This window comes from Colius striatus, chromosome 19 (genome assembly GCF_028858725.1).
Source record: "Colius striatus isolate bColStr4 chromosome 19, bColStr4.1.hap1, whole genome shotgun sequence".
NCBI lineage: Eukaryota > Metazoa > Chordata > Aves > Coliiformes > Coliidae > Colius > Colius striatus.
Window position 1 is genome coordinate 4,692,626 of NC_084777.1, and position 25,880 is coordinate 4,718,505.

Sequence of the window (25,880 nt, forward strand, 5' to 3'; positions counted from 1 at the left end):
CAAATAATGCCTGTTTGATTCCTCAGAGCCCCTCAGGCTCCGGATACTGTCACTCCCGTGACCTGTAGGGTCAGTAGATGATGAGGCAGGGACAGAAGCTTCGATGGAAGTGGCTTCGGCTCAGACCAGGGGCCATGCCTTGAGCTATAACTCAACCTCCTCCCTGAGGCTCAGGGGCTGCTGGGCTGCACGTGGGAGTGGTCTCCGTTACAGCAGAGGCTGTGGGGAAGCTTCCCCTGAGGAACTGTTACTTCAAGCTGCTGTGCTTGGCCTCAGCAGGGGCCGGGGCGCAGGATTTTGTTATATTAGTACAGCAGTAATCCCCTCCTTGCGGCAGAGCCTTTCCCCCTCAGCTGCGCCCCCCTCTTCCCCCGCCCCGCACCTCGCTGTCCCCCGGCAGCCGCCCCCGCTCTCCCCTCACAACGGGCCCTTTAAGACGCCGCCGCTCCTCACAGGGGGCGGGGCTTGGCCGCACGCGGGGCGCCCATTTCCGTCGGCGGGCCGGAAGCGCGGGGATCGCGGGGGTCTGAGGGCGGCGCGGCGGCAGCGCCGGCGCCCCGCGGCGGGCTGAGGGGACCGGTGAACGGACGGGACGGGACGGGACGGGACTCTGCCGTGACCGCGTCGGAGCTTTCTGCAGCCCCCGCGGAGGAGGAGGCCGGGTTGCTCCCGCGTCTTCCATTGTCCGGGCTCTGCTCCTGCTCCTCCCGCAGCCTGAGGCGAGGCGCGGCGCCGCTGTGCCGGGCCGGGCCGGGCCTGCTTGGCGGGAAGCCGGCGGCGCGCTTCGCGGGCCGGGCGGACCCCTGGAGCGGCGGGGCCGGGCAGGGCTGCTGGGCAGGCGGCGTCTCCAGCAGCCGCGCGGGGGGCGCCCGGGGCTCTGCGAAGGAGCCGTTGGTGAGTAACAAGTTACGGATTGCGTTTGTGGCGGCTTTTAAAGGGAAACAGAAACCGCCTTTGCCTGTTGCCTCGGCTTGGGCGTTTTTGCGAGCGTGCGGATGTCGCTACTCTTCACCAGGCAGCAGTTAAAGTGTATCTGTAGCTGAGAGTTGCAGGGGAGGGGCTCAGCTCGCAGCTGAGGTTTGTGTCTCTGTGATCCTTGTTTAATCAATTTCCTGTTTTGCACCTGCTATGAGAAGGTGTGAGAAGATAATGTCTTGCCCGCATTTGAATGATGGAAGGGATTCAGTTCTAAATCGTGCTTATTGTAAATGTGTGTTTGGTGTAAGTGGGTTAATCGAAATACCAAAGCAGTTCTTAGTCTGTAATGTATGAATTGAACCTATTTGTGGTGTTTACCGTTTTACTCTAGATCCTTGAAATGCCATCAAGACTTTGAAATACTATGAAAACTTAGTTACCGGGGAATGTGTTACTAAAGATACTGCTTTGCTGTGCTATATTGGAGGGCATGCATGGCTGAAGGAGTCAGCCCCCTTTCCTAGCTGCAGGGCAGCCCTGTTGTCTTTCCCACCATGTGACCTGGCACACCTGTGCAGCAAATACCATTCTTCCTCAAAGGTAAATACAGTTGTTTGGGGTTTCTTTTTTCCAGTATGTATCTATATGGAAATGTATAGTTTTTGTTTTATTTGGATTTCCCTGTTACATTTTCTGTTTTATGCTAGATAACAGAAGCAATCCCATCTTTCCATTTATGTAGTTGAGGTGTTCACACTTTTCCAGTGTTCTGTTGAGTTTTTCAGATTACCAGGATCTGAGATGACTGTATTGCTGCTTTTATTTTTAGAGGAAGCAGGCTGTGGTGAGAGTTTGATGACGCTTCCTAAGAACTAATAATATGGAAAGTTCTGTGTAAATATCCTTTGTTTTTGACAACAAGGATTTGTTGACCTCTAAATTTTAGCAGATTAAGAAAACTAATTAAATTTGTACTCATTAGACCGAGATTCCACAGATAGCAATAAAACAACATCATGAACTTCAGCATTGTAGTCTGGGAAGTGTGTGTTAAGCATGGATGAGAGATTATTTTGTTTGTATTTAGATTTTCACATATTGTTTGAGAGTGATGTACTTAAGCCTCCTTCTCAGTGCCTGCCTTTAAATGTTTGCCATTCAGCAGGCATTCTCCTGTAATGTTTATTTAATCTTTAATCTGTATTGTTTTGTTTAATTGCATGTGTCTGTATAATATAAACTTATCCAAGAACATAGGTGTATCCAAGGTGTATGTTGCTGGTGAGTTACATAAACACCAAAACTCATCACACTTGAAAATTAGGTACTATTATGGCTGAAAGGGAAATATTCTGCCACTTTCAGTCTTTACACTTCTGATAGTTCTTTCTTCTCTTCATCCAAAGAATGAGCACATGTCGATGGTGTACACCTAGTGGTTCTGACACCACTGACTTCCTGAAGAGCTATGCTTCCAAACGGTTGTCCCCAGATGATCTTGAAGGATCCAACGATGATCTCTGTTACTGCCTGGAGTGTGTGGTTGAATACCACAAAGCAAGGGAAAAGTTGCCAGGGTTGCATGAGGTAACGAGGACACTTGGCTCCTGCTCATTACTGAGTAGGAGGACTCGGAACTGAAGAACTTTAGAAGAGGCTTCTGTGATCCAGCCTCAGTGTAGTTGCTTTTTAACTGTCTGATTTCTTTTTGATATTGAGTTGCAATGAGCTGATTGTCAAACAAGACCCTCTTGTTTTGCATATATTCAAATTTGTGAGAACTAAAACAGTAGTGGGAATTTGCTTACTAGGTCCTCTAGTTTCCTCTTAGTTTATGCTGTGATGGTTTGACATCTGACAAAAAGAACACCTGCCAAAGTAACTGACAACTTTATTTTTTTAATGTATTCTTCCTTCCTCTGTCTGCTCTTCAGCTTTCAGTTTGTTCCTCTCTTTGCCCTTATTTCTCGTTTATAGTTTTCTGCTGTGCTTGAATTTCAGAGATCTGATCCTGCAAGTCTGTGAGATTGTGTGATTTAAATAAGTCAAAGTTTAAAAACTCTTTTGTTTTATTATAAGCCTCCTGTAATTCTCCCTTGCAAATGTCCAGTTTTAGCTATTTATACATAATTTTATATTTATATTTTATTCCCTTATGTGTGTGTGTATGTAAAATTAATATTTAGAATCACAGAATTGTTTAGGTTGGGAAAGATCTTTAAGTTCATCAAGTCCAACCATTAACCCAGCAATACCACATCCACCACTAAATCACATCTCTCAGCAGCTCAGCTACCTTTTGAATTCGGCTCTTTAAAAAATAATACTCTAAACTCTGAAGTGATAATTTTGTGATTTGCACAATCTGAATCTCTTGTCAAAACTTTATTACTGCACACTATCCTTAGAAACTTCAAAATGAAATGGGAAGTTTTGAAAGTCTAGTGAAGGTTTGTGCACATGGTAATAAATGGCTGTGGTCACTTTCTTCACAAATGGACTTTGATTAGTTGTGTTTCCTCACTGAACAGATTTTGTGGAAATTGGAAACCTCTCGTCTTGTTGCCCACATTGAGAAATCCATGGGAGAAGATGCTGGAGAAGATGATGAGTTGTTTATAGTGAATGAGAATGGAGAGACACCACTCTCTGGTTATGTGGGCCCAGATTTTGAGAACAACCTGCGAGTACCCCTTCTAGAAATACTGAAATACCCGTATCTGCTGCTGCATGAGAAAGTCAGTATGTATCTTATCTATATACAGAAGGGCATGGTAGTGTTTCTACTGAAAGAGGTGAAAATAACAATTAGTAGTTAAGTCAATGTACCACTGTGTTTGTATTTTATATTGATTTTTACACTATATTTTGTGAGCATATAAATTAGTCCTTACTGTAACTGTGTTTGTCCTTTTAGGTGAGCTGTGTGTGGAAGTGCTCTGTAGAATGGAGCAAAGTCACAACTCCTTTCAGGTCTTTGAGAAATGTCCAGGAATTTACCTCTTTTTGGTACACCCAAATGAAGCAGTAAGCTCTTTTTCTGTTCCCATAAAGCAGTCTGTTTATGCCAGGAGAGTGAGAGTTCCTACTGTTCTTTTCCCATCTTGTTTGATGCAGCTTTGGAGAGGCAAGTTGCATTTGCTGTGGCTGTACTGTTTCCACTACTGGCTTACTTAAACACCAGTTTCAGCTTGTCCAAAGAAACAGTGAAAGATTTAATAGTATTCAGTTCACTTCAGTAGTACTTCACACTTGTGGAAACTGAAGTTTTGTTGTCAGTAGGTCAGAGAATGATTCCACCAAGCCAAGAAATAACAAATGTCCTGAGCTGACAGTACAGCTGAACTTCTGTTGTGGGATGTGGTTATCTGATTAGAAAATATTGGTCAGTAATCTTTATGGTGTTTATTATTTTATCATTTAAAGCTGGTACAAAACAAAATGCTATCCCTTTGTCACATGAAACCCAAGGAGTTATATCTGTAGGTAATACCCTGAATTTTAACTCCTTTGTGACCAGAATCATCTTGTAGGTTTAAGAAGTAGTAAGGGTGTTTTCAAAAAAAGACTCATACTTGAAATCATGAGACCTTATGTTAGTAAAAATGCACTTCTGTCCCATTTATAGTAGCAACAATTCCTATTCTCTCAGCACTGTGATTTTGTTTTTGCCTTTTAATTAATATGTAACTTTTTTGTTTCACTCCTTAGGTCCGTCGATGGGCCATCCTAACAGCAAGGAATTTAGGGAAGGTTGACAGGGATGATTACTATGACTTACAGGAAGTGCTGACTTGCTTGTTCAAAGTTATTGAGTTGGGGCTTTTTGAGAGTCCAGATATTTACAGCTATTCAATGATTGAAGAGGGTAAACTCATCCTTCTGCCATCTCATTTATATGATAATACCAACTATAAGAACTATTGGCTAGGTGAGTATTTATGATAGGAAAAGAATTTGTGTGGTGTCTCTCGTAAGCACTTCTTTCAGGTCACAGCTCTACTCTTTCATAGGAACTGTTTGTTTTGGGGCATGTCAAAGGGAAATATTGTATGCTGCACAACTGCAGTAGGGAGGTAATGTTTAAGTAGTTTTTATGTTGCTGGTGGTCTCTTTGGTTAATTGTTAACACTGGTAATGGCATTTAAAAAATGATCCTTCATTTTGTGAAAATTAGAACAAATCTTTGCAAATATACGGTCAGTTTGCCTTTTGTTTTTTAGGGATTTGTATGTTGTTGACAGTGCTGGAAGAACAAGCTATGGAGTCCTTGTTATTGGGCCCAGATAAACAAAATGATTTCATGCAGTCTATACTTCACACCATGGAGAAAGAAGCAGCTGGTAACTTAATTGTAATACTGAGATTAAGACAGTTTATAGACTGTTTTTCATCTTTATCAAAATTCTTTGTTTAATTGACATATGGGAATATGAATTTCCCTGTGGCATCAAGTTTGAATTTTATGTCCTAAAATAAATACCATCCTCTGAGCTGCTGCAGCTTGCTCAAAATTTAACTCTTCTGTCCATCTGTTTGAAGGAACCACTTTTGCACCTGGGAATTAAGACTTTAGAATTACACACTGGCAGCCCAAGGGCTTGTAGGCCACATGTCATGACATAGCCCAGGAATGGCATGTGAGCTCAAGACCAGGACTGCCTCTTAAATGACTAGATCTTTATAAGCTTTGTATGTTTATTGAGGTTATGATTTTATCTTATATGAAGAAGGAAGAACACACTTGAAGGAAAATCAATCGCTTTTAGCTTAAATTTGAAGTATAAATTGTCTTCATAGCTGTGTAAGTTGTACCCACTTTTTAGAACAGCACTGTGAAAATCAGGGTGGAAGAAGTAGGTTCAAAGACTTATGTTAGTAATAGCTATCCCAGTTCCTGTTAAGACAGTAGCTGTGAGTACAGATAAGTGAGGGTGACTTTTTTTTTTCATCTTTTTCCAGGTTAAAAAGTATAGTTGCAACTGCTTAGAATGCGAGTCTTTATATTAGTTTGTAAGAAAAATCAGTGAAAACACACCTACTTTCAACTTCAGCTTAGTCTGAGAATGTACAGGACTCTTGCATTTCAACTCTCCCCACTATTACTGTTATGTTTCAGATGATTCCACTGACCCCTTCTGGCCAGCGCTGCATTGTTTCATGGTTATTTTGGATCAACTCGGATCTAAAGTATGGGGTCAGCTTATTGATCCTGTCCAAGCCTTTCAAACCATTATCAACAGTGTGAGCTACAACAATGAAATAAAAAATATACGCAGTAGCTTTAAGAGGTCAGTTTTGTTAAGAGACTAGAACAGTTTTATGAGTTTAATACCAGGTAGTGCAGTAGCTTGTTTGTGGTTTTCTTGCCAGTGCTGCCTGAATTTGTGTTGGGGGAGGGAGATGACAAGTAGAAAAAGTCACACGTTGCCGACTTCAGGCAACGAAAAGGTGAAGTAGGTGCCCTAAAATTCTGAGGTTCTTCAAAAAGAAAATTGCTCACGTCTTTTTGACTGCTGTGATGTCTCTAATGCTTTTCAGAGTGTGGTTTTATTTCTGGATCAGGAGGGCTGCCAAGTGTTTAGTGCTTGTTTAGTGCTGCGACCAGTTTGCACTTAAGTTAAATGAAGATTGCTGTGTCTGAGACTCTTGGTAAAATTGTGGGAAATGCTGAATTTTCAGTGGATGACATGGTTTTAGATTTTATTGTGATTTCAGGTGACAACTGATTAGAGTTTATTTTCAATTTATGTTGGGTCTTAAGTAGTTGTCAAGATTAGATTTACTCAGTGGTATTGTTTTGTCTTAAAAATTTTATTCCTTTTCTGAACCACATTCCTTTCAGGGAAGGTAAAAAAGTGAGACTGAAGGAACTGTGCTTTAATAGCTTGGATATTATTAGTGAACAGCTGAAAGGAATACTTTTAAACACATAGCATACATCAGATACTCTTTTGAAAGGTTATGTCTTCATATTCTTGCACCTAAGATGAAACTGGGGTTTTTTTTAATTGCTTCTTAGTGACAGTATTGTCAGTATTGAACAGAAAGTTAGTTGGGCAAAGTGTTTATTCATCACAGAAGTGGTTGGTTAGTACACTGCTAGGAAGTCTAGAAATAGCTTCTGTGGGAACACAATTTTTTTGTGTAAACTTGAACTCCATCTTTTGGCATACAGCCCCTTTTAAGGTGGTTGTTTTTTGGTTTTTTTTAATAAGAATCCCCACTTTTAAGGTGTCAAGACTTTACAAACACATCCTGTTTTGGAAACCTGAAATTATGCCTAATTTTAAAAAGCTGGTGGAAAAGAGTACCTGGAGAGCCATACACCAATAGTTTACTGCTTTCCTGTGACAGATTTTGTATTGAGCTTGAGTAAGAATGTCTTAAATATTCAGTATTTTTATACACTCACAGCTATAATGTCATAGATAGCTACAGGTACATATGTAGTCAGTGTTACAGATAGCTGAGGAAGGCATGTTAAAGGAGATTTTGTTTTTTCAGTTAAGCTGTTTGAGTGTTCAAATAGTTGCATACAAAGTTTATGAGTACATAGCCATGACTGAAATGCATTTATGCATAGCATTCTTCTGGGTGTTTGTTCTGGGTAGTCAAATCCATGGCTCTTTTTCCTGAGGCAGACACTTCCTGTACCTCTTACAGTCAAGACAGAATAAGCACTGTGGTTTAAAATATAATATCATAGGTATGTTTTATCACTGACAAGTTCTAATAGACATATGATCAGTATCTGAAAAATGAAATCTGTATCTTGGCCAGTTGGCTTTCTTGGGTAGTTATGTGGAGTCTATAATGATTTGTGTTTCTTTTTAGGACAAAATCTGAACCAGAGTCAGACTATGACGATGACATGATCACTTGCAGTCAGATTGTGTACAATTTCAACACAGAAAAGCCTCAAAAGGTATGAAAACATACTGTTCTTTGAACTCTGATCACAGAATGACACTGTGAATTTAAGCCATCTATAAAATTTGGAGCTGAAGATAATATCTTTCTACTAGTAATGCTGTAAAGAAAAGATAATACATTAGAACTAAATAGCAGCTTATTAGTAAAAATAAATTATAATGTGTCCATAAATACAAATAAATACTTATAATATTAAGCAATTTATGCCACCATTAAATAATGTGATCACTTCTTGTTTAGCTAATTACTTTCAGGCTATAAGAGGAAGGAAGAATGGGTTTATGAATTGGGCAGAGGTGGTGGTAAAGCCCAAGACTTCTTATCAAGATTGAAACAAACACTGATACCTCAATGAAAACTCTGAATTAAGGTTTAAAAAATGTTACCAACTGTGTTCTTGTATCTTTCTTTTTATTTCTCAGTATTCTAAATAATACATTTAGTGTGGAGTGAAGAGGTATGCTTTGATATGCTTTCAAATGTTACACCGTGCTCCAAAACACCACCAAATCAGCTTTGGAGGGTTTCACAATGATTTTATTTTTTAAAGGAAATAGCACTTACTTCATAGGTTATATTTTAGGAAATGAGTTCCTTAAACAGACATTAGTTGCATCATTTTTTTTCATTGTTTTAGTATAGATTTGGACTTAGAGTAGGATGTAAGAGCTGTTTACTGTTTAACAAGCACATATTAGAAAGTAACCAACTCTTATGGCCAGAAATAAAACCTGACAAAGTGTGCAAATTTGCATAATGAGGATGATGTGTGGGGAATTTCTTTTTCAGAATGCTGGATGGAAGTCTGACATTTGTCCCGAATACTGCCCCAACATGTATGAAGATATGCAAACACTGGCTAATGTGCTTCAGTGTGATATAGGCAGAGACATGCGCGTCCATCACAGCACGTTTCTGTGGTTCATCCCATTTGTGCAGTCGCTTATGGATCTCAAGGACTTGGGTGTAGCATATATAGTAGAGGTCATCCACTACCTTTGCTCAGAAATCAAAGATATTCTCAATGAAAGAATCCAGCAGTGTGACAAAATCTCTGAATTTTTTCTCATGGTCTTGGTGTCGATTGTTGAACTGCACAGAAATAAAAAGTGCCTGCATTTGCTGTGGATTAGCTCCCAAGAATGGGTGGAAGCAGTGGTGAGATGTGCAAAGCTTCCAGGTATAGTCTTTACACGGTGCACTGAAAAAGCATCTGGACCTTGTGCGAGAGGTTCATCATCAATATCTTCACAAGCTACTAACTCTGTGCAGCATGCCTGTGTGCAGTTGATACGCAGCCTTCTTAGAGAGGGCTATCAGTCTGGGCAGCGTGCTCTTTGCAAGCAATACCTAGACAAACTCAATCTTCTTCTGCGAGGCAGTCTGTCTCTAGGTTGGCAGCTGAACATCCAGGAAACTCATGAATTACAACTGTGTTTGAAGCATGTTATAAGAAGTATGAAGGACAGAGCATTGTCTAGGTCTGTGCCTGCAGGAAACAATACAAGCTCTACAACTTCGCCTGTCATTTCTGTAAAGCAAGAGAAGAGTGTACATGATGATGGGCTTAAGATGAGTATACAAGGCAGAGATGGCCATGGTTCGTCATTTGCTGTCATGTTGAAGGAAGGTGGAGGTGAAGATTGTCAAGGAAATGCTTTCCCTCAGAGGAGGAGTGCCTGGGAAGAGGAATGTAGAGATGCATCTAACAATTCAAGGTCTCGGACATCCACAGAAAGTCCTTTGGTGAATATTAAAAAGGAACCTAATGATTTCACAGCTCAGGATTGTGTCTACCCACAGAACTCTTTGGCAACAAAAGTATGTGGGAAAGTTCTGGAAAATAGGAACAATGATGTGTCAGTGAAAGGTGATTTGGGTAATCAGTGTTTGAATCCAACTGCCCAGCATTCAGATCTCAGAAAAAGCGGAGAGCTGGAAAGCAGATGTGAAGCAGGATCCATAACACCACTGCATCTGCCTGCTCAAACTTGTATTGGTTCTCCAGAACATGCTTCTAGCTCAGATTTAAAGGAAAGCAACGTGTCTCTCAGTTTCTCTTCAAAGTTTAAAGTAGATGTACATAGACTCAGCAATTTGAAAAGCAAACTGCAGAAAACTGATTTGCCCTTAAAAATATTGAACCCAGCAAAGTCAGGCAACTTGAAAAACTACAGTTCAGCAGCAAGTCCTTCAAAAGCAGGAGAGCAACCTGAGTTTTGCCCTGGCCATCTGTGTACAAGCAAAGATTGTAATAAACATCAGAGAGTCACTACTGCATGTGAAAATGAAGCCTCTATTGATACTCCAAGGCATCGTGAAAGTACACGGGAGAAAAGTGGTTTTCAATCCAGCCTGGTCCCCAATAAACAAGTATCAAAGGAAATGCCCCAAGATTGCTCTAATTCCTCTAAAAATGAACCTGAAGTGAAGGAAAATCAAGATGACAGTATTTTGCTTTTAGACATCAGTGACACCTTATTGAGAAAAGTATCCACCGAAGAAAAATCGAGTTCTTTGTTGAAGTCTGTGTTTAAGAAAGACACTGACATGCAAACTTCAGACTGGGGACAGCCTCACTTAAATGACTTGGCTAAATATGACTCTAAAAGTCACATTTCAAAGGCATTTTGTATGGATAAAACTTCAACAAATGGTCATGTTCCATCTAGCTCTGAAAACCAGAGAGATATATCCAACCCTGCTGCTCGGCTCAGGACACTGTCATTGAAGTGTGAGTCGAGTGACAGATTGTTGGAATTTTCCGAGTATTTCAAACAAGAAAACAGTTCAGTAAGGAAGAAAGAGGCAGATGGTACAAAGATGGTTTCTGAAGATAATACTTCAACAGAATTCCAGGTTGACGGAGAACTGAGTAAGTTATCTCCAGATGCACGTGCTAAAAGTCTCAGTTTTCCCTGTGATTCACGCCAAGAAAGCTCAATACAGCAGAATGTATGTGACATTAAAAGGAAAGTGAAAGGTGCTGTAAGGTCTTCTGAGAATAGCCAAAGTATTAAGCTTCCCTCTGATATGGGTTGTTGTAACAAACAAGTCATTATCATTTCAGATTCTTCTGATGAAGAGGAACGTGTGTCAGACAAAGTGCAAACAAATCAAATGAATGAAAATGTGTGTCCTGAAAAGCAGCCATCAACTTCCAGCTGCCGTTCTGATCGTGATATCAAAATGGAATCAAAGAGTCCAAGCTCTCCCTTGGCAATGGAAGACTGTGATTCTCAGTACTTTGAATTTGAAACAGAAGATGATGTCTTTTCAGTTTGGCAAGATACTCAAGCATACTTTATGGAAGAAACTCAGGAGTATAAACAAGGTGATATGAAACAAGGTGATATTTTGACATCAGTTGGTAGTGGCAATTCAGATGGCCCACCGGATGATCACACAAATGAGTGGGGCTATGATATGGATTATATAAGTGATGATATCATGGAAGAAGCAGCAAACTCATTAGAAGAGCATGCAGAAAATGTTTCTCATCAGAAAGAAGCTGATAATACAGAAGTGGTGACTAATTCAACGTTGCAAGAATCTGTTAGCAAGGAAGATGCAAAAGAACAGCTGGAGAATTTTGCAGACAAATGTGCTGTTGCTAAAGATTTCCCCCTCGAATCAAAATTGGCTGAACCCAAAGCATCTACATCTAACATCTCATTAGCTTCAAAGTTGGCCCTTAAGAAAAATAGCACAAGCCCAGGTAAGAGCACAGCAAAATCAAAGGTGGCAAGAATTGCTCAAAGAAGCCCTAAAAAATCTCCTGTTTGTAAACCAGCCCAAAATAAAAAACTGCTTCAAAGTACGTCCAAAACCTCTCAGCCTGGCAGGTCGCTCCCTGCTGTGGTTCCTCCAAGGAAGGTTCGACAGCACCCTGCACCAGCATCAACTGCAGAAAAACTTGGTCTGAAGAAGGCGCCTCGCACAGCGTTTGAGTTGTCCCAGCGCTCTTTGGAGAGCGTGGCGCAGTTGCGCAGCCACGGTAAAGCTGCAGGAAGGGTTGTAGCTGCACAGAAACAGAGGGCTAAACTAATTGCTCCTCAGAGTTTATCTGTAAAGCATAACAAAAAATTGCTGGCCTGCCAGGACCGTCAGTTTTTTAGGCAGATGAGGCCTCAAAAAGGTGTCAGAGTGAAAAATACTCCAGGAGGTTGTGAGAGTAGATACAAAGCCAGAAAAGTGGATACAAAATCTATGAAGCAGAGGTCTAAAAGTTTTGGATTGGCATCTGTTGAAAACCAAAAAGAGAAAACCAAGGAAGAAGCTGTTGGTCCCTCTGTCAGTGACAGAAAATTTGAGAGCTGTGGGGAGGAGGAGGGGTATGGCTCTAAAATGCCAAGTTCTTCAAACTCAAACAGGAAATCAGAGGACAGCAGTGAGGTGGTTTCTCCTGTTGCTACGGTTTCAAGTCTCTCTTCCACTGCACTTGCTGGAAGTGAGAAAGATGAACCTTCAGGAAGAGATTGTGTTGCCCAGCTGGTGTGTGAGAAGACAACTTCAAAAGAAGATGAGTGTAAATCAAATGGAAACAGTGAAGACGATGATGATCTATTTTTAACTCAGTTAGATCCTGTGGATATGGAGTTATGTTCTGAGGAAGAAAGTGTTCAAGATACTACTACAGCTAGTGAAAAACCAGAGGAAATGGATACTGGTGGAAGCCTCCAGCAGAATGAACCCTTGACTTTTGTGAAATGTAAGAACAAAGACTGTACGGAAAAAGTGGAAAAACCTGGAGAGTGCTGTAGTAAGCATTCAGCCACTAGCTCAGGAGCAGATCACTTGTTTGCCAAACCTTCTCTCCTGCCCCCTAAAACCAGAAAGCCTTCCACTACCAAAGTTTTCAGCTCAGCAAGTTCTTCACGAAATGCAGCCTTCAGTAAGGATCTTGAAGACGTTCGAAAGCCACCTCCAGCTTCAAAAAGCAAAGCGAGTGCAGCAAAACCAGTGGTGGTCAGGCCACCAAATGCAAAGGCTGTACCAACGGGAAGTACAACGTGCAGGTCTCCAAGTGTCAGTAATGCCCCTCAGCATCGTGTCTGTGGTAACATTCTCCAGTCACAAAATAGACAGAACACCAGTATGTCGACTGTTTCCAGAAGGCCTCCCCAAGAAACAAGTTATTCTTCCTTTCTTGGTGCTCAGCACCGGGATCATAGTATTTTTGTTAGTGAAGTCTTAAAGTGGACTTATGACATGTTTGCAAACTTCACCCAGTTTGGAACTCCAAGTCATCTGCAGCAGTCTGTGGTAGCCTCTGTTCCTGTCCAGTTCCAGGGGTACAATGACTACTTTGATACGTTTTTCCCCTTGATGATGCTGAATAGCTTTGAAACGGTTAGTAGCTATCTGCCTCTTTGGATTTTTTTACCAGTTCTATTAAGAGATTAGAAACTGTTTTATGTTTTCTGTTTACCTTCTGAAAATGTTCTGATACAGATCTGAATAGAGGAATGATTTGGGGGAAATGATCTGTACAGTTATGTTTAAGATTAGAGAGTGTCATTCACGTCAGTGAAGCTTTTGGGTGTGCATCCACAGTAGCATGCAAAAAGAGGGTAAAAGGTAGTTCCTTTTTCTTTGTAGCATATAAACCTTAAAACACAAATGCTTAAGAAACTCAGATCTTTCAATAACAACACCTATAAAAAGAGAATAAGAATGTAATGTTTTGTCTGAGAACACACGAGAGTGGGTTAATGTCAGTGTTTTTTTTCCAAACAGTTTCACTTTAATAGTTTGTAGTTTAATTCTGAGAAGATGCAGTGTTCCTGCAGTGAAAGTCTGTATGCTTTCAAGTTCATGACACCACTTCCTCCACAGAAGGTAGAAAATGAAGTCAATACCAGGATGATACGGGTATTTTAAGGAGAAAATACAGGCAGGGGAACCAACGTTTATTTTGAAGAGCTTTGTAAGAAAGTACATGATGTGGGAGGGGTGGTAAGGAAGTGTTTTTGTTTGCCCTGTGCTTTCATATATTAAAAGAAAGGGGTGAGACTATTCCATGTCTTGTGCTTGGCAGTGTGTTAACTTTCCTTTGTTTCTGCTTAGCATGTTTGCCCTTTGAATCATGATAAGCTATTCTTACGATACACTAAACACTTCCGAGTATTTTTATTTAGCTTTTACTTTCCATCATGTAGGTGGCACAAGACTGGATAGAAAACCAGAAAGTAAGAGAGAGGAGTTATTACTTCAACTTACAGAACTTCAGTGCTGACTTGAATACAGCAAATTTTACAGGTAAAAGTTGTGTAGGTTTTATTTAACAATACCCTCTTCTAGTTTCCAAGTAGAGGATGCTTTATAATGAGCTACCACTCACAAGTAGAGTTAATTTGCTTTGAATACAGAAAAGGTCTTGAATTTGCTGTTTTAAAGAATGTATGTAACAATATTGTGCATTTCTCAGGGATCTTATGTCTTAACCATTCAGTTTGATTTTTGAGTGCTCTTGGAATACTTTTTGCCCCACTTATTGGGGATTTTGTTTTGACTTCTTTTGGTAAATAAAATAGTACTTGCTCTATTTTTATACAGTTCTATATTCAGGCTTAAAACTGCAGGGTGGAGTTAAAACACTTCTTAGTGTTTTGCTATAGCTTTTAATAGATTTCAGAGTTAACAGATTGCATGTACTTCAATAATACATGTGTTAATCATCCTACTTCTGTAGTCAGAAAGTATTTGTGAGCATTTTCATTTTAATGGTCTAATTTTGAATATCTTTTGAGTAGCTCATTTTCGAGAGAGTGATTTGGCAAAGCAACTTCATCCAAAGGAGGATGACTTGATCTTCTTGGTGGTCCAAAGGACAAAAGACAATTTTAGAGAAGAAAATGAGATGGAAAACCATGTAGTGAATCATGTTGGTCTTGTGACACGGTTTTCTCATGCATCTGGACGTTTAGCTAGTAAGTAGAAGGGGTTGAAACACAAGTGGAGTTGTTCTTGGTGCCATAAAATGCTTCTTCATAGCTGGTAGTTGATAGTTGCAATGTACCAGAGGAAATGGGATTGTTTTTCTGTTGAAACTTGTCGATTCCCTGCTAAAGGCTTTGTAAAAGGCCAGGAACTGAAGCTGCAGACTGCTTTCCATGCACTTTCTGTTAGATACTTCAACACAGTTGTTAATACTTTGTGTAAGAACAAAACCTAACGATGAGTAAGTTCTCTGCATACATCTTTAGGAGTGTGTTCCTGTGGGATTAACAGTGGTCTAAAATACTAAAATTTCCATATCTTCTGGTACCAAAATTCTTGTGAATTACCAAAATTACCAAGCATCAAGATTAGTACTGCCTCAATAAAACAGTTATCTGAGTTGTTTTACGGAACACTGGACTTTGTTTTGGGGGAGTTATTGGGTTTTTTGCAAGAAGGCAGCACTTTTTCTGGTGAATTCTCTGAGGAACCTGTTTGAAAATCTTTCAGTTAACAATTCCGATGTTCTTGGAATGAACGTTTCCTGAATGGCTTTTTTTTCCTCTCTTCCCCTGTTAATAGAACAAAAGGAGCAGTATACTGTCTGTCATCTTTCTGTTCAAACTCGAGGCAATTTGGCATTCTTCATAAATAAGCAAGTGAAGTGCGTGGTGGTTGGCTCCCTGGTCACAACACGTCGAAAATTCAAAGGTCTGCTACTGTTGAGCAGGAGTCCCCTGGCTAAACCCGTCATCAGCCCAAGCTACAGTGACTTCTGTCCCAGAGATTTGCTTGTGGCTTCAGAAAGTGCTGTAAGTCCTGCAGGTTGAAGTGACAGGGATGACAAAGAAGGCATTTGGATCTAGAGTTTTGTGAAACTGGTTTTGCATGAGATGACCAAGTGCAAACAAGACAAAACAAGTTGCAGTAGTGTGGGGAGTAAATGAAGCTTTCATTATAGCTTTTGACTCAGGACTGGATGTGCATCCAGAGCAAACCTGGAATCAGCATCTTCTATGCCTTTACTGTTTTGGAATAATAGCTAGAGGGGTGGAGGACATTCTGAAAGTATATAAAACGAACGCGGAAAATTGGATCAGCAATAAATAGTTCATTATTTTCTCCTTTGTCTGTTCCTTCAGGCACTGGATATGAAAGAATACAATGAAGATCAAAAGAGAGCAATTGAGACAGCTTATGCCATGGTAAAACAACATCCAGGGCTTCCCAAGATCTGCCTTATCCATGGACCACCTGGAACAGGGAAATCAAAAACTATTGTTGGGCTTTTGTCTCGTGTTTTGAGAGAAGTAAGTGAGCGTGATGTGATTGGCACATGCTGGTGTTTGATTCTCTGTGGAAGTCAGTGATAGCTTAAACTAAGTGGAAATGCAGTGGTGGTAATTACTGGGGGTATAATTCATTAAGCTGTCTTAAATCTTAAATTTTTGCAGAGAGTGTTAATACATTTGACTTGTGATTGCTCAATGTGTAAGATGTACCTTAAGAGAGACTCGAGTGCAGTAGTCCCCAGACTCTGCATGCTGGTGAAGGTAAATGTAGTGTCTGGCTTTTAAATCACAAATGGAAAGAATCTAAGGAGCCTGTTTTGGTTTGTTGTTCTACAGAACACTAGGAATGAGAAAACAACTAAAAGAACACATTCCAAGATCAAGCCAAACCGTTTTCTGGTTTGTGCACCATCAAATGCTGCTGTTGATGAGCTGATGAAAAAGATCATCGTTGCATTTAAGGAAAAATGCCAGAACAAACAGGAACCTTTGGGTATGGTTTACTTTAAAATTCTGTTTATATGTTAAGAGACCTGGAGGAGAAACTGAGACAGATAATGATATCCAATACTCACATGCTACTCTAAGCAGCTTTTTACTCTTGCAGGATGTGACTGGTAGATCCTCATACTGTTACCAATTTTAATGTCCCTTTCTACAAGGTGGATGACTTTGTTTTAAAATAAATTGCACTTTGTCTTTATATAGACATTGATTCTTTCCTCATAATGTTAGTTTCAGTTCACTAGTTTCTAAACATCCCTTACAGATTTGAGCACAAGAGTGGTTTGAATGAAATTGGGAGTTTGAATGTGCAGGGATGATTGGAGTAATCTGAAAGTATTTTGTCTTTGTAAACAGGAAACTGTGGTGATATCACATTAGTGAGACTTGGTGCTGAAAAAGCAATCAACAGTGAAGTCCGGGGGTTTAGCCTGGACAAGCAAGTTGAACATAGAATGAGTAAGTAACTTGCAAATCAGGCTTTTGTTCATTCTTCTTTAAGAGCTTGATGGTGTTTTACACTTGGCACCGTGTCCTTTAAGAAGGAATATCTGGTAAGAGTTTCTTTTGAAACAGTGCCACTTAAAGCACTGTATTTTCTCAGTCTCAGTGGGAAGGTGTCAGCTTACATATGGCCTAATTCTAAGCAAAAGTGAAGAAATAAGCAAGACAACTGCCTGTTGGGGTGGTTGATCTGTTTGTTTTGCTAAAGTATAATAAATGTATGTTAAAGCCATCGTTTTTAAGGAATGGGCTATGCAGCATCTGAGAGCTGCCTTTGGAACCAGATCTCATCATCTTTGTTTTCCAAGATAAGACCTCAGTAGAAATAGGAAAATGCAACAAAAAGTTAGTTTGTCCATTTGTTCTTAAAAACAACTGTTATTTTTTCTCTTTCTGCTCTATGATTTCTTTTATCATAGAACGAAAACCAGGTGACTGTGACCAGGATATTGAGAAGAGAAAAGCAGCTCTGGATCAAAAGCTGGACATGCTGTCTCGTCAACGTGCCATGCACAGATTTGAGAAGAGAGAGGTAGCAAAATAATATTCTTAACACACTTTGTGTTCATTACTGAATTCAAAGACTAAAGAACTCTGCATTTTAATGGCATTTCTGAGCAGTAACTGTCTCTTCACCTGCTTTTTCAAGTAATGGGAATGTTGGTTATCACCATGAAAGGGAATGGTGAACTTTACATCAGGAATTAATTAGAGTATGAGAGAATAAAGGTATATGGGAAACGTGTGGTGTTAATTATTCCTGATATGTGGTTTCCTTTTTCTTCCCCCTTATCTAGAGTCAAATGTTAGATGATGAAATTGGCAGACTTTCAAGGGAGAGACAACAGCTTGCTTCTCAACTAAAAGAGGTAGGAATTTATCTTCAAGGCAACTCTTTAATAAATCTGAACTAGTGTGTTTATGTATCTGGCATCCTTTAATTTTGATGGAGATCTGGTTTTGATGTGGCTTGGAGTATTTGTATAGTAGTAGGTAAATAGATAAAGGTCATCAGCTGAGTAAGTTATGACAGTCTGATGTGAGATCCTTGTGTACTCTGGCTGTGTGTTGCAAAGAAACCCAAATGGATGGGAATACTCACTCTCATGTTAAACAACATGTGGCATATTTGACAAAGAAGGTAACAGAAATGTGCATGTCCTCATGTTTTCCGATGATATTTCAAAGTAAAACAACAGCTGGAAGATTTTTCTGTGGAGATAGAGCTGAAAGTGGAAATAGGCACTGATAGCAAAGCCAGTAGTTAAGACTGTGTAGCACAACCCATGAGATAAATGAAGGTTCATGTTACATATATGCTGACTTTTAAAGGTCATAGAGGCTTGCAGTTACAAATGTGATGGCAAGCTTGACTCTGCTCACATTGTCTTGGTTGTATAGCTGTAGAGATAAAAGAATACTTCTTTCCAACTTGCCACCTCAATGGCATTGATCTGTAACGTACAGTGGAAGGAACACTTAAGTCAACTTTTGACTTTCAGTTGTAAAAACCGGTACTTGCATTGGGGTGATGCATATTGGCAGTTAGAGTTGTCCAGACAGTTAGAAATTGCTCTGAGATGGTTTGAGAAATCTAAAAGAGAAGAGACATGTTATCCTGTTTGTACTTGAAGGTTCGGGGTCACTCTCAGAAAGTACAGGCAGATATCATCTTGGAGTCCGACATCATCTGCTGCACGCTGAGCACGAGCGGCGGTGGTCTGCTTGAATCGGCTTTTTCGCGGCAAGGACTTGATCCTTTCAGCTGTGTCATTGTGGATGAGGTCAGTAATGCTGTTTGGAACTACAACCTGATCCACTTAATGTCTGCCTCGTTCGCCACTTGTGATTGTTTAACTGATGGTGTAAAATATTTTGAGTTGACTGCCCCATCCCCAGCTGTTAACTAATAGCCTGTCCTGCTGTGTAGAGCCATAAGAAGAAAGGATAACTTTCTATTGCTGCTTTTTCTGACTTGTTTGATGCTTCAGTGACAGATGGCTTTTCCTTAAAAATCATGGCTAAAGTGTGGCTCTTGCTGTAGAGATTTCCGGATGATTGGATGATGTTTGTGTCTGTTTAGAGAGCTCTGCATGTGTAATAATAAAAGAAAAATCTATTTGGAGTTTGTCATGGGGGAGAAATCCTTCTGTCTTCTATTTTTTTTTTTTTAAAAGAAGATTTAAAGTATTTGGGTTATCCTGGCTCTGTTATAGGAGACTTAACATACTTCACTCCTTTGCTTACGTTTCTACTTTTTGTCCTGTTTACATACACAACAGGCAGGGCAGTCCTGTGAGGTCGAAACACTGATTCCACTGATCCATCGCTGTAATAAGCTCGTCCTTGTTGGAGATCCCAAACAACTCCCTCCTACTGTAAAATCCATGGTAAGTGTTCAAACTCAGGGTTTTTTTTTAATATAATATAAGAACAGTATTCATAGAAAAAATTGAAAAGAAGACACTTCAATGTCAGATCAGAATATGCATCAGATGATAATTTTTGCTTTGCGAGTTTAGTCTGGAGACCATGTCAGTGCTGCCTTCAGATGTGTCAGTAAAGCTCACACAGATGTGCAAGTCCAACTTCTACAGCTTTTCCTGGTTTAGCTTGGAAATGATGTCATGTAGCATTAAGAATCACTACGGTAATACCAACTTCATTGCAACTCAGCACTTGGTTTGTGATGGACAGCATGTTGCAACAGGCTCTGATTATGTGAGCTTCAGTTGGTGACATGTCCATTAAGGAATGGAAGAGGAAGACCACTTGTTGAAGGTAGGACTTCTCATCCTACAGATACATTCTAAGGATGAAAATATAGGAGAACTTTCTTGTAACTAATAGTAAGGAAGATTGGTTTAAATATCTGATAAAGAAAGGAGGAAAACCAGACTGGCTTCTCTGAAGGGTATTTTGTCTGGAGGCTCTGTGGTTTGTTTAATGAAATCCCACCTGAAAGATCTGTCTGTTAATTATCATTGATGAGTTAAAAATTTTACTGTGTTGTGACTCACAAGGGAAAGTTGTGTTGCTAAAGACTACACTGACACAAATTCAGGTTTATGCAGGTGATCTTTACTGAAAGGATGAGACTTAACACAAATAGAAAGTTGAAGTACAAGTAGCCGTCATTTTGTTGATGATTTAGAAGTTTAAGAAGAGATCACCAAGTAGTTTTAAGTCCAGAAAGCAAATACCTGTCATTAATTTGAGACCTAATTCCTCAATGTTATGTATTCCCCTCTGGCAGAAGGCTCAGGAGTATGGCTATGATCAGTCCTTGATGGCACGCCTGCACAAGCACCTGGAGGACCAAGTGCAGAAGAATGTTTTACGAAGCCTGCCAGTTGTGCAGCTGACTGTGCAGTACAGGATGCACCCTGACATCTGCTTCTTCCCATCCAATTATGTTTATGGCAGGACTCTAAAGACAGACAAGTGAGTAGCTCTCTCTTCTCCTTTCTGAGCAGGGAGTTTTTTCAAAGAAACCTTTCTGTATCAGGATATTCTCTTGAGTGTAAAAACTCTTGAGGTTATGTTTGCAAAGATGCTTAATGGGAGAAAAGTTGCATTCCATCTCTTGTTAGTGCTGGCTGTGATAAGTTAACTAAATCTCTCTAAGTTGAGCATACTTACTGCTTAGAGTTAATTTTCAGGCCTCAATATTTGCAAGTAGCAGTGGTAATTAAGCGTTCTGGAAAAGCTGAAAGTTGCTTGTATTTGATAATCATAGTGTAAATAAGTGAAATACCAGTTCTTAGATTTTCTATATGGTAACCTAGTGATAAAAATGTTATTTACAGAGCAATAGAAGAGAACAGATGTTCTTCAGAGTGGCCATTCCAACCCTACCTAATCTTTGATGTAGGAGACGGTTGTGAGGAGCGAGACAATGAGTAAGTCCTGCATTCTGCTCAGCCAAAGTTTAGAATTGTTGAGAATGAATTACCTGCAGAAGAGTTGTCTTTGTTGTTCTCAGTATGCTAATATTAAGTAGCCAGAACTGCATTGTCAAATTGATTCGATTTTCCAAAAAAGCAGGTGTTAAATGTTGGGTTTTCTTAATCTTAAACTGGTTTTAATTCTGATGGGACTGTCTGTTAGGTGCTAGTGAATGCTTACAGTCCTCTACTAACTCTAATAACAGTTCCTATTTTATGGTTTTTTTAATCAGTGACTTTCCTTTCACAGCTGCAGGCTGAGGTGGTGCCAGAAGGTGGCAGGCTTCACCTGTCCCGTGAGGAAAACAAAGCTATGTAGTCTGAGGGAATGTTCTTAGCCCTGCTTGCAAAGTTCTTTGAGCCTGTGTGTGAACAACAAATTGACCTGAAGCATTGAATTCGAAAGAGCTATCGAATGTGTTTCTGTAACATTTCTATTCTGTCTTGTTCAGCTCTTTCAGTAATCCTCAGGAAGTGAAACTGGTGTTGGAATTAATGAGAACAATTAAAGAAAAAAGGAAGGATCTTGGTTTTCGTCGCATTGGAATAATCACCCCTTACAATGCACAGAAAAAGAGAATCCAGGAGCAACTGGACAGGGTGTTTAGGAGTAGCAGGTAAAGAAAGCACGACTTTCAAATGGGACTTGGCTCTTGCATATCCTTTGCTTATTCTCCCAAAATAATGGCAAAAAGCCTCACACTCTTTTTTGTACTGTAATCTGTACTTAGTCATGCCTTTTGTTTACAGCCTTTTCTGTAGAGCTTTTTTTGTGCAAGCCTTTTGCTTAAACCAGGCATGGCCTCTTTATACTATGTCTTACTTACTGTATATATGCTTTGATTATATTGCTGTTCTGAATAAAGATGACTTAAAAGAAACCCTAAAATCCCAGGCTAGTGGACCTGAAAAATTTTGTAATTATAGTGCTGGGCTGAGACATGTAAATCTTCCCATACCCTGGGTTATTTTGACAGGTGATCATTGAGGATATTGTTTAGACTATTTGCATCAGTGTATTGCCTAAAAATTCAACTCACGTAACTGAATGTCTTGCTAATTCCTTCTTCAGCAGTCCAGGAGAAGTTGACACAGTGGATGCGTTCCAGGGACGAGAGAAAGACTGCATCATAGTGACATGTGTCCGGGCTAACAGCACTATTGGGTATGTCAATTGGGTATGTTTCTCTTCAGTGGTTTGCAAATCCCATTTCCAATGATACTCTAGGTACAGTCACTATATTTTTAATAAATTCAGTTAGAAAGTTACAGAGAACAAGTCACTACAGTGAACAAATTACAGGGAATCTTAATGAATTACTGTTAGTGGTTTGAGATCTGCATGCTGGTGAATTTTCAAGGGCATGACTTTATATTACAGACTTTGTTAGTACAGAATAAGCTGTGTGTTTTGGGAGCTTTTTCATTACAGAAGTAGTTGATGGTCATCTAACAAACTTCTTTTTTGAGTTTTGGTAAACTAACAGGAATCAGTTTTTTTAAGAACACATCAGGCATTTGTTTGTTTAAGTTTCAATACCTTGGTTTATGATCCAACAAAACTGGACTAGACAATTTTCATAGTGCAAATATAGACATTTTTCTGCAAGAGTATACTTTTCACTCTTGGAAGGATGACAAAGCAAAAGTCTTCCTTCATGTGCTTCCAGTGCAGGTCACCTTTAGAATAAAGTATTCGTGCCCAGCATTTAGTATTCCAGTAGGAAATTTTCCCATTAATCGTGCCAAATACTGTTAATCTGTTTCATTTCAAGTCAAAAAGAAGCTTAAAGTCTTGATAGGTGAAGTGAGGTTGATGCCTTCTCTACTTTGAGGAACACTTAAGGAAGCAGTGGTTGGCATTAAGAGGGGATTTGCTCTAAGAAAGGAAACATCACTGGCAGGAGCTGGGAAGAACTGGAATTACCTGCAAGGAATCAGTGTAGTGAAGGAAAGAAAACACAATCTATGCAAAGCCCTTCAGGAAAGGCAGGGCCACTGGGGTCTAGGCATGGGTCAGGAACTGCCACTGCCTTTGTAACTGCTTCTGTTTACTTTGATTTCACTGGAATTGATTATTATCCCTTTCTCATAACACTTGAGCCTTGTAGAAAAAATAGTTTAGGAGCTTAGTTTTGTCTTGTTACTTAGGTTTCTGGCAAGTCTTCAGCGTCTGAACGTTACAATAACCCGAGCCAGGTTCAGCCTCTTCATCCTTGGAAGGCTGCAGACGTTGATGGTAGGTACAGTGTTACGTGGTCTGTGATCCACCCCTTTAAGGTTGAGTCCAGGGCTGGGGAAGTGAAAACCATTCTCAGACTGCTCTGGTGTATGCAAGGGGGGGCCCCTTTTCTAGTGTATTGTTAAATAAATACAATGCTGGCTTGTGAAGGGTTCTCTTTGAAAGTTTTTACTGTAAATATCATAAAAAGCTTTAAAAACAATAAATCTGTTTTCCTTGCTTCCAAAAAGAAAGTTAGTAATTGCAACTAAAGTTAGTTTTTAGCAACTAAATTGTAACACAGTCCTTTACAATCCAGGCATGGAGGTTGTGCAAAATCTTCTCTCTGTTGGTGAGAGGATGGTGGCAGAGATACTTTACTGCTTAATCCTTCCTGTTTTCTCTGGCCCCAGCTACTGCAGTTGTTACTGGGCACTTGAGCAAGGAACATGATTTTAAAAAACTAATCCATCCCAAAACATTCCCCTGATCTTCAGGTTCTTGTTTTTCACACTACTTTGTGTAGTCATGTGTTTTCTGAGGATACTCTTTGCTTGTACTCTTTGAAGCAAGTGTTTCTGAAATGTTTAGGGGATTATAAAGGCCCACTGAATGTGTAGGGAGTGCTCTTGAATAGACTTACTGTAATACAGAACTTGATTTTTATCTTTTTCCCCAGATGGGGTGTTAGCTGCAACACTAGAGGGCATTAAAGCCATGTCCTTGTAGAAGAGAACTCTTCTGTCTTCATAAATATAGACATTGTCATTTTAAGTAGTAGCTCACTGATAGCTGAAAGTACCTTCCCTGTGTTACAGCAGCCAGAGTGTCTATTGCTGTTTTGCAAGTGAAACGTAAGATTCTTCCATTCCAGAAGGAACATAACAGAGGTTTCCATGACAGTTGTGTCAGGTACCTTGATTAAAGGAGTTGTGCATCTTCTGACACCTCTGTCCACTTGTGTTGACTTCTTTCTGATAACTGTTTTCTCTTTGTTTTGGGGGGATGTGCATTTTTCTTTAAGGAAAACAAAGACTGGAATGAATTGATTCAGGATGCTCAGAAAAGAGGTGCTATTATCAAGACAACAGAAAAAAACTACAAGAAAGATGCTGTGAAGATTTTGAAGCTCAAACCAACACTACAGCCCCCAGCCAAAGCAGGGACAAAGGAATCTGCTCTGTTACAGGCTTCTAGTAGCAAGAGAGGTGAGCTTGCCCATCCAAGGGAGGCCAGTAGCCCGCAGGAGCTGACTGCTGGTGCTGCCCATGCAGTGCCCCAAGGAAGCAGAGGGCCCCAGCAGCCCCAGGGGGCTCTGGCTGCAGTTGCCAGGAGAGGCAGTGCCTCTGCAGCCAGGGAGGCTCCAGCACTTCCTACTGATCAAGAGAAACCGAGGGACCCGAGGCTGGTGAGTATGGCCGGTAGAACTGAAACAAAAGGGAAGGAGCCGGCCTCAAAAGACAGTGGTCATTCAACCCAGAGCCATACAGGATCATCACATCAAGGCCTCAATGTGTCTTCAGCTGCCAGGGATCGTGTTCCCAGAACAGAAATGCCAAAGAGGCCCCAACCAACGATGGGACCACATGATGCAACTGCGGCGTCGCCATACACGGCTCGACATGAGGGGGACAGGAGAACTTCTCTGTCAAAAAGCAGCTCCAGAGGCCACAGTGAGGAAGGTCAAAGCAGTAGCAGTAAGTGGAACAAGGAATATCATGCTCTAACGAGGAGAGCACCAGAGGAATGGCCACGGAACACAGACTCAAACAGTGCCAAGCGAAGGAAGACCTCTCACTGATTTGAGTGTTGTCTCATTCCTGAAAATCTGTTCCCAGATTTGTCTAAGAAAGACTGTATTTTAAATTATTTACTGCACGTAGAACTCTCCTTTATTCATACCACTAGTATCAACAGATGCATCTTTTTCCTGTCCTGTCCCTGATTATGAAGGGGACTTTATACCTCACAGTTGATAGCTCTGAGCTTCTGAAAGGAAAAGCTGGCTTAGCTGCACTGCTTGGAAGAGTGGTGAATTTTGTCATCTAGGAAGTTAAGAATGTAAATGTTTAACAGTGTATATTTGTACAGTATACAGAATTATTTTAAGATTTAATTTGTCAAATATATAGCTTCTTGTTTCCTTGTGCAAATGCTGATTTCTTAGTGATGTAATTTTTTTACAAAGAACCTGAGAAAAGTCCACAAAAAGCCAAAACTCTTAAAATCCCAAACCAGCCAGACTTGTTTTTCCCCTTTGCACTAGTAAGTCTATAATTTATTTGATAGCAAAGAGTGAATGTTGCAAATGTGATAGCAGTGGTTCCTCCTCATGCTGCACTGGTGCCTCAGGAAAGACCTGAAGGCAGATGTACACTGGTTGAATGGTGAGAATTCTACTTATTTTTGTATATTTTATTGCCTGTTTTTATAGGAACAGAAGGGCTTTTGTTTATACAGATGTGCCTTGAGTTTTGCTCTTGCTGCTGCTTCAGCAGTTGAAATCCTTGTTGCAGTGGCGACACAAATTGTAGCCAAAAGTCTGTGAGATCTGTTTGGTCGCAGTGAGTCTGTTTGGTGGATAATCGATGGTGCTGTGGAATCTTGGTTACAGAT

General features: G+C 40.3%; 1 protein-coding gene across 9 annotated transcripts; it reads left to right on the forward strand.

Moving 5' to 3' along the window:
- The first annotated feature begins 794 nt into the window (after window positions 1–794).
- SETX (senataxin) lies at window positions 795–25,417 on the forward strand. 9 transcript variants are annotated; one of them, XM_062011399.1, is made up of 27 exons: window positions 795–894; window positions 1,310–1,518; window positions 2,325–2,505; window positions 3,450–3,660; window positions 3,836–3,945; window positions 4,630–4,849; window positions 5,142–5,261; window positions 6,038–6,209; window positions 7,756–7,846; window positions 8,644–10,837; window positions 10,925–13,206; window positions 14,016–14,115; window positions 14,610–14,786; window positions 15,379–15,608; window positions 15,939–16,106; window positions 16,425–16,581; window positions 16,950–17,051; window positions 17,516–17,628; window positions 17,894–17,965; window positions 18,731–18,880; window positions 19,379–19,486; window positions 20,353–20,540; window positions 20,906–20,998; window positions 21,496–21,660; window positions 22,116–22,208; window positions 23,195–23,282; window positions 24,289–25,417. In XM_062011399.1, the coding sequence occupies exons 3-27, from the start codon at window positions 2,326–2,328 to the stop codon at window positions 25,063–25,065; spliced, it is 8,361 nt and encodes a 2,786-aa protein (XP_061867383.1). In that variant the 5' UTR covers window positions 795–894; window positions 1,310–1,518; window position 2,325; the 3' UTR covers window positions 25,066–25,417. The 9 variants fall into 9 exon arrangements, with proteins under 9 accessions (XP_061867383.1, XP_061867385.1, XP_061867381.1 ...); XM_062011401.1 differs by having other exon boundaries at window positions 8,644–10,729; XM_062011397.1 differs by having other exon boundaries at window positions 8,644–13,206.
- The last annotated feature ends 463 nt before the right edge of the window (window positions 25,418–25,880 follow it).

Bases quoted from the DNA above. Each gene is read 5' to 3' on its own strand.
- SETX (XM_062011397.1), top strand. From the start codon at position 2,326: ATGAGCACATGTCGATGGTGTACACCTAGTGGTTCTGACACCACTGAC. The intron at 3,946-4,629 runs GTAAGCTCTTTT...TTCACTCCTTAG, and splicing joins TGGTACACCCAAATGAAGCA to GTCCGTCGATGGGCCATCCT. The intron at 17,629-17,893 runs GTAGCAAAATAA...CCCCTTATCTAG, and splicing joins ACAGATTTGAGAAGAGAGAG to AGTCAAATGTTAGATGATGA.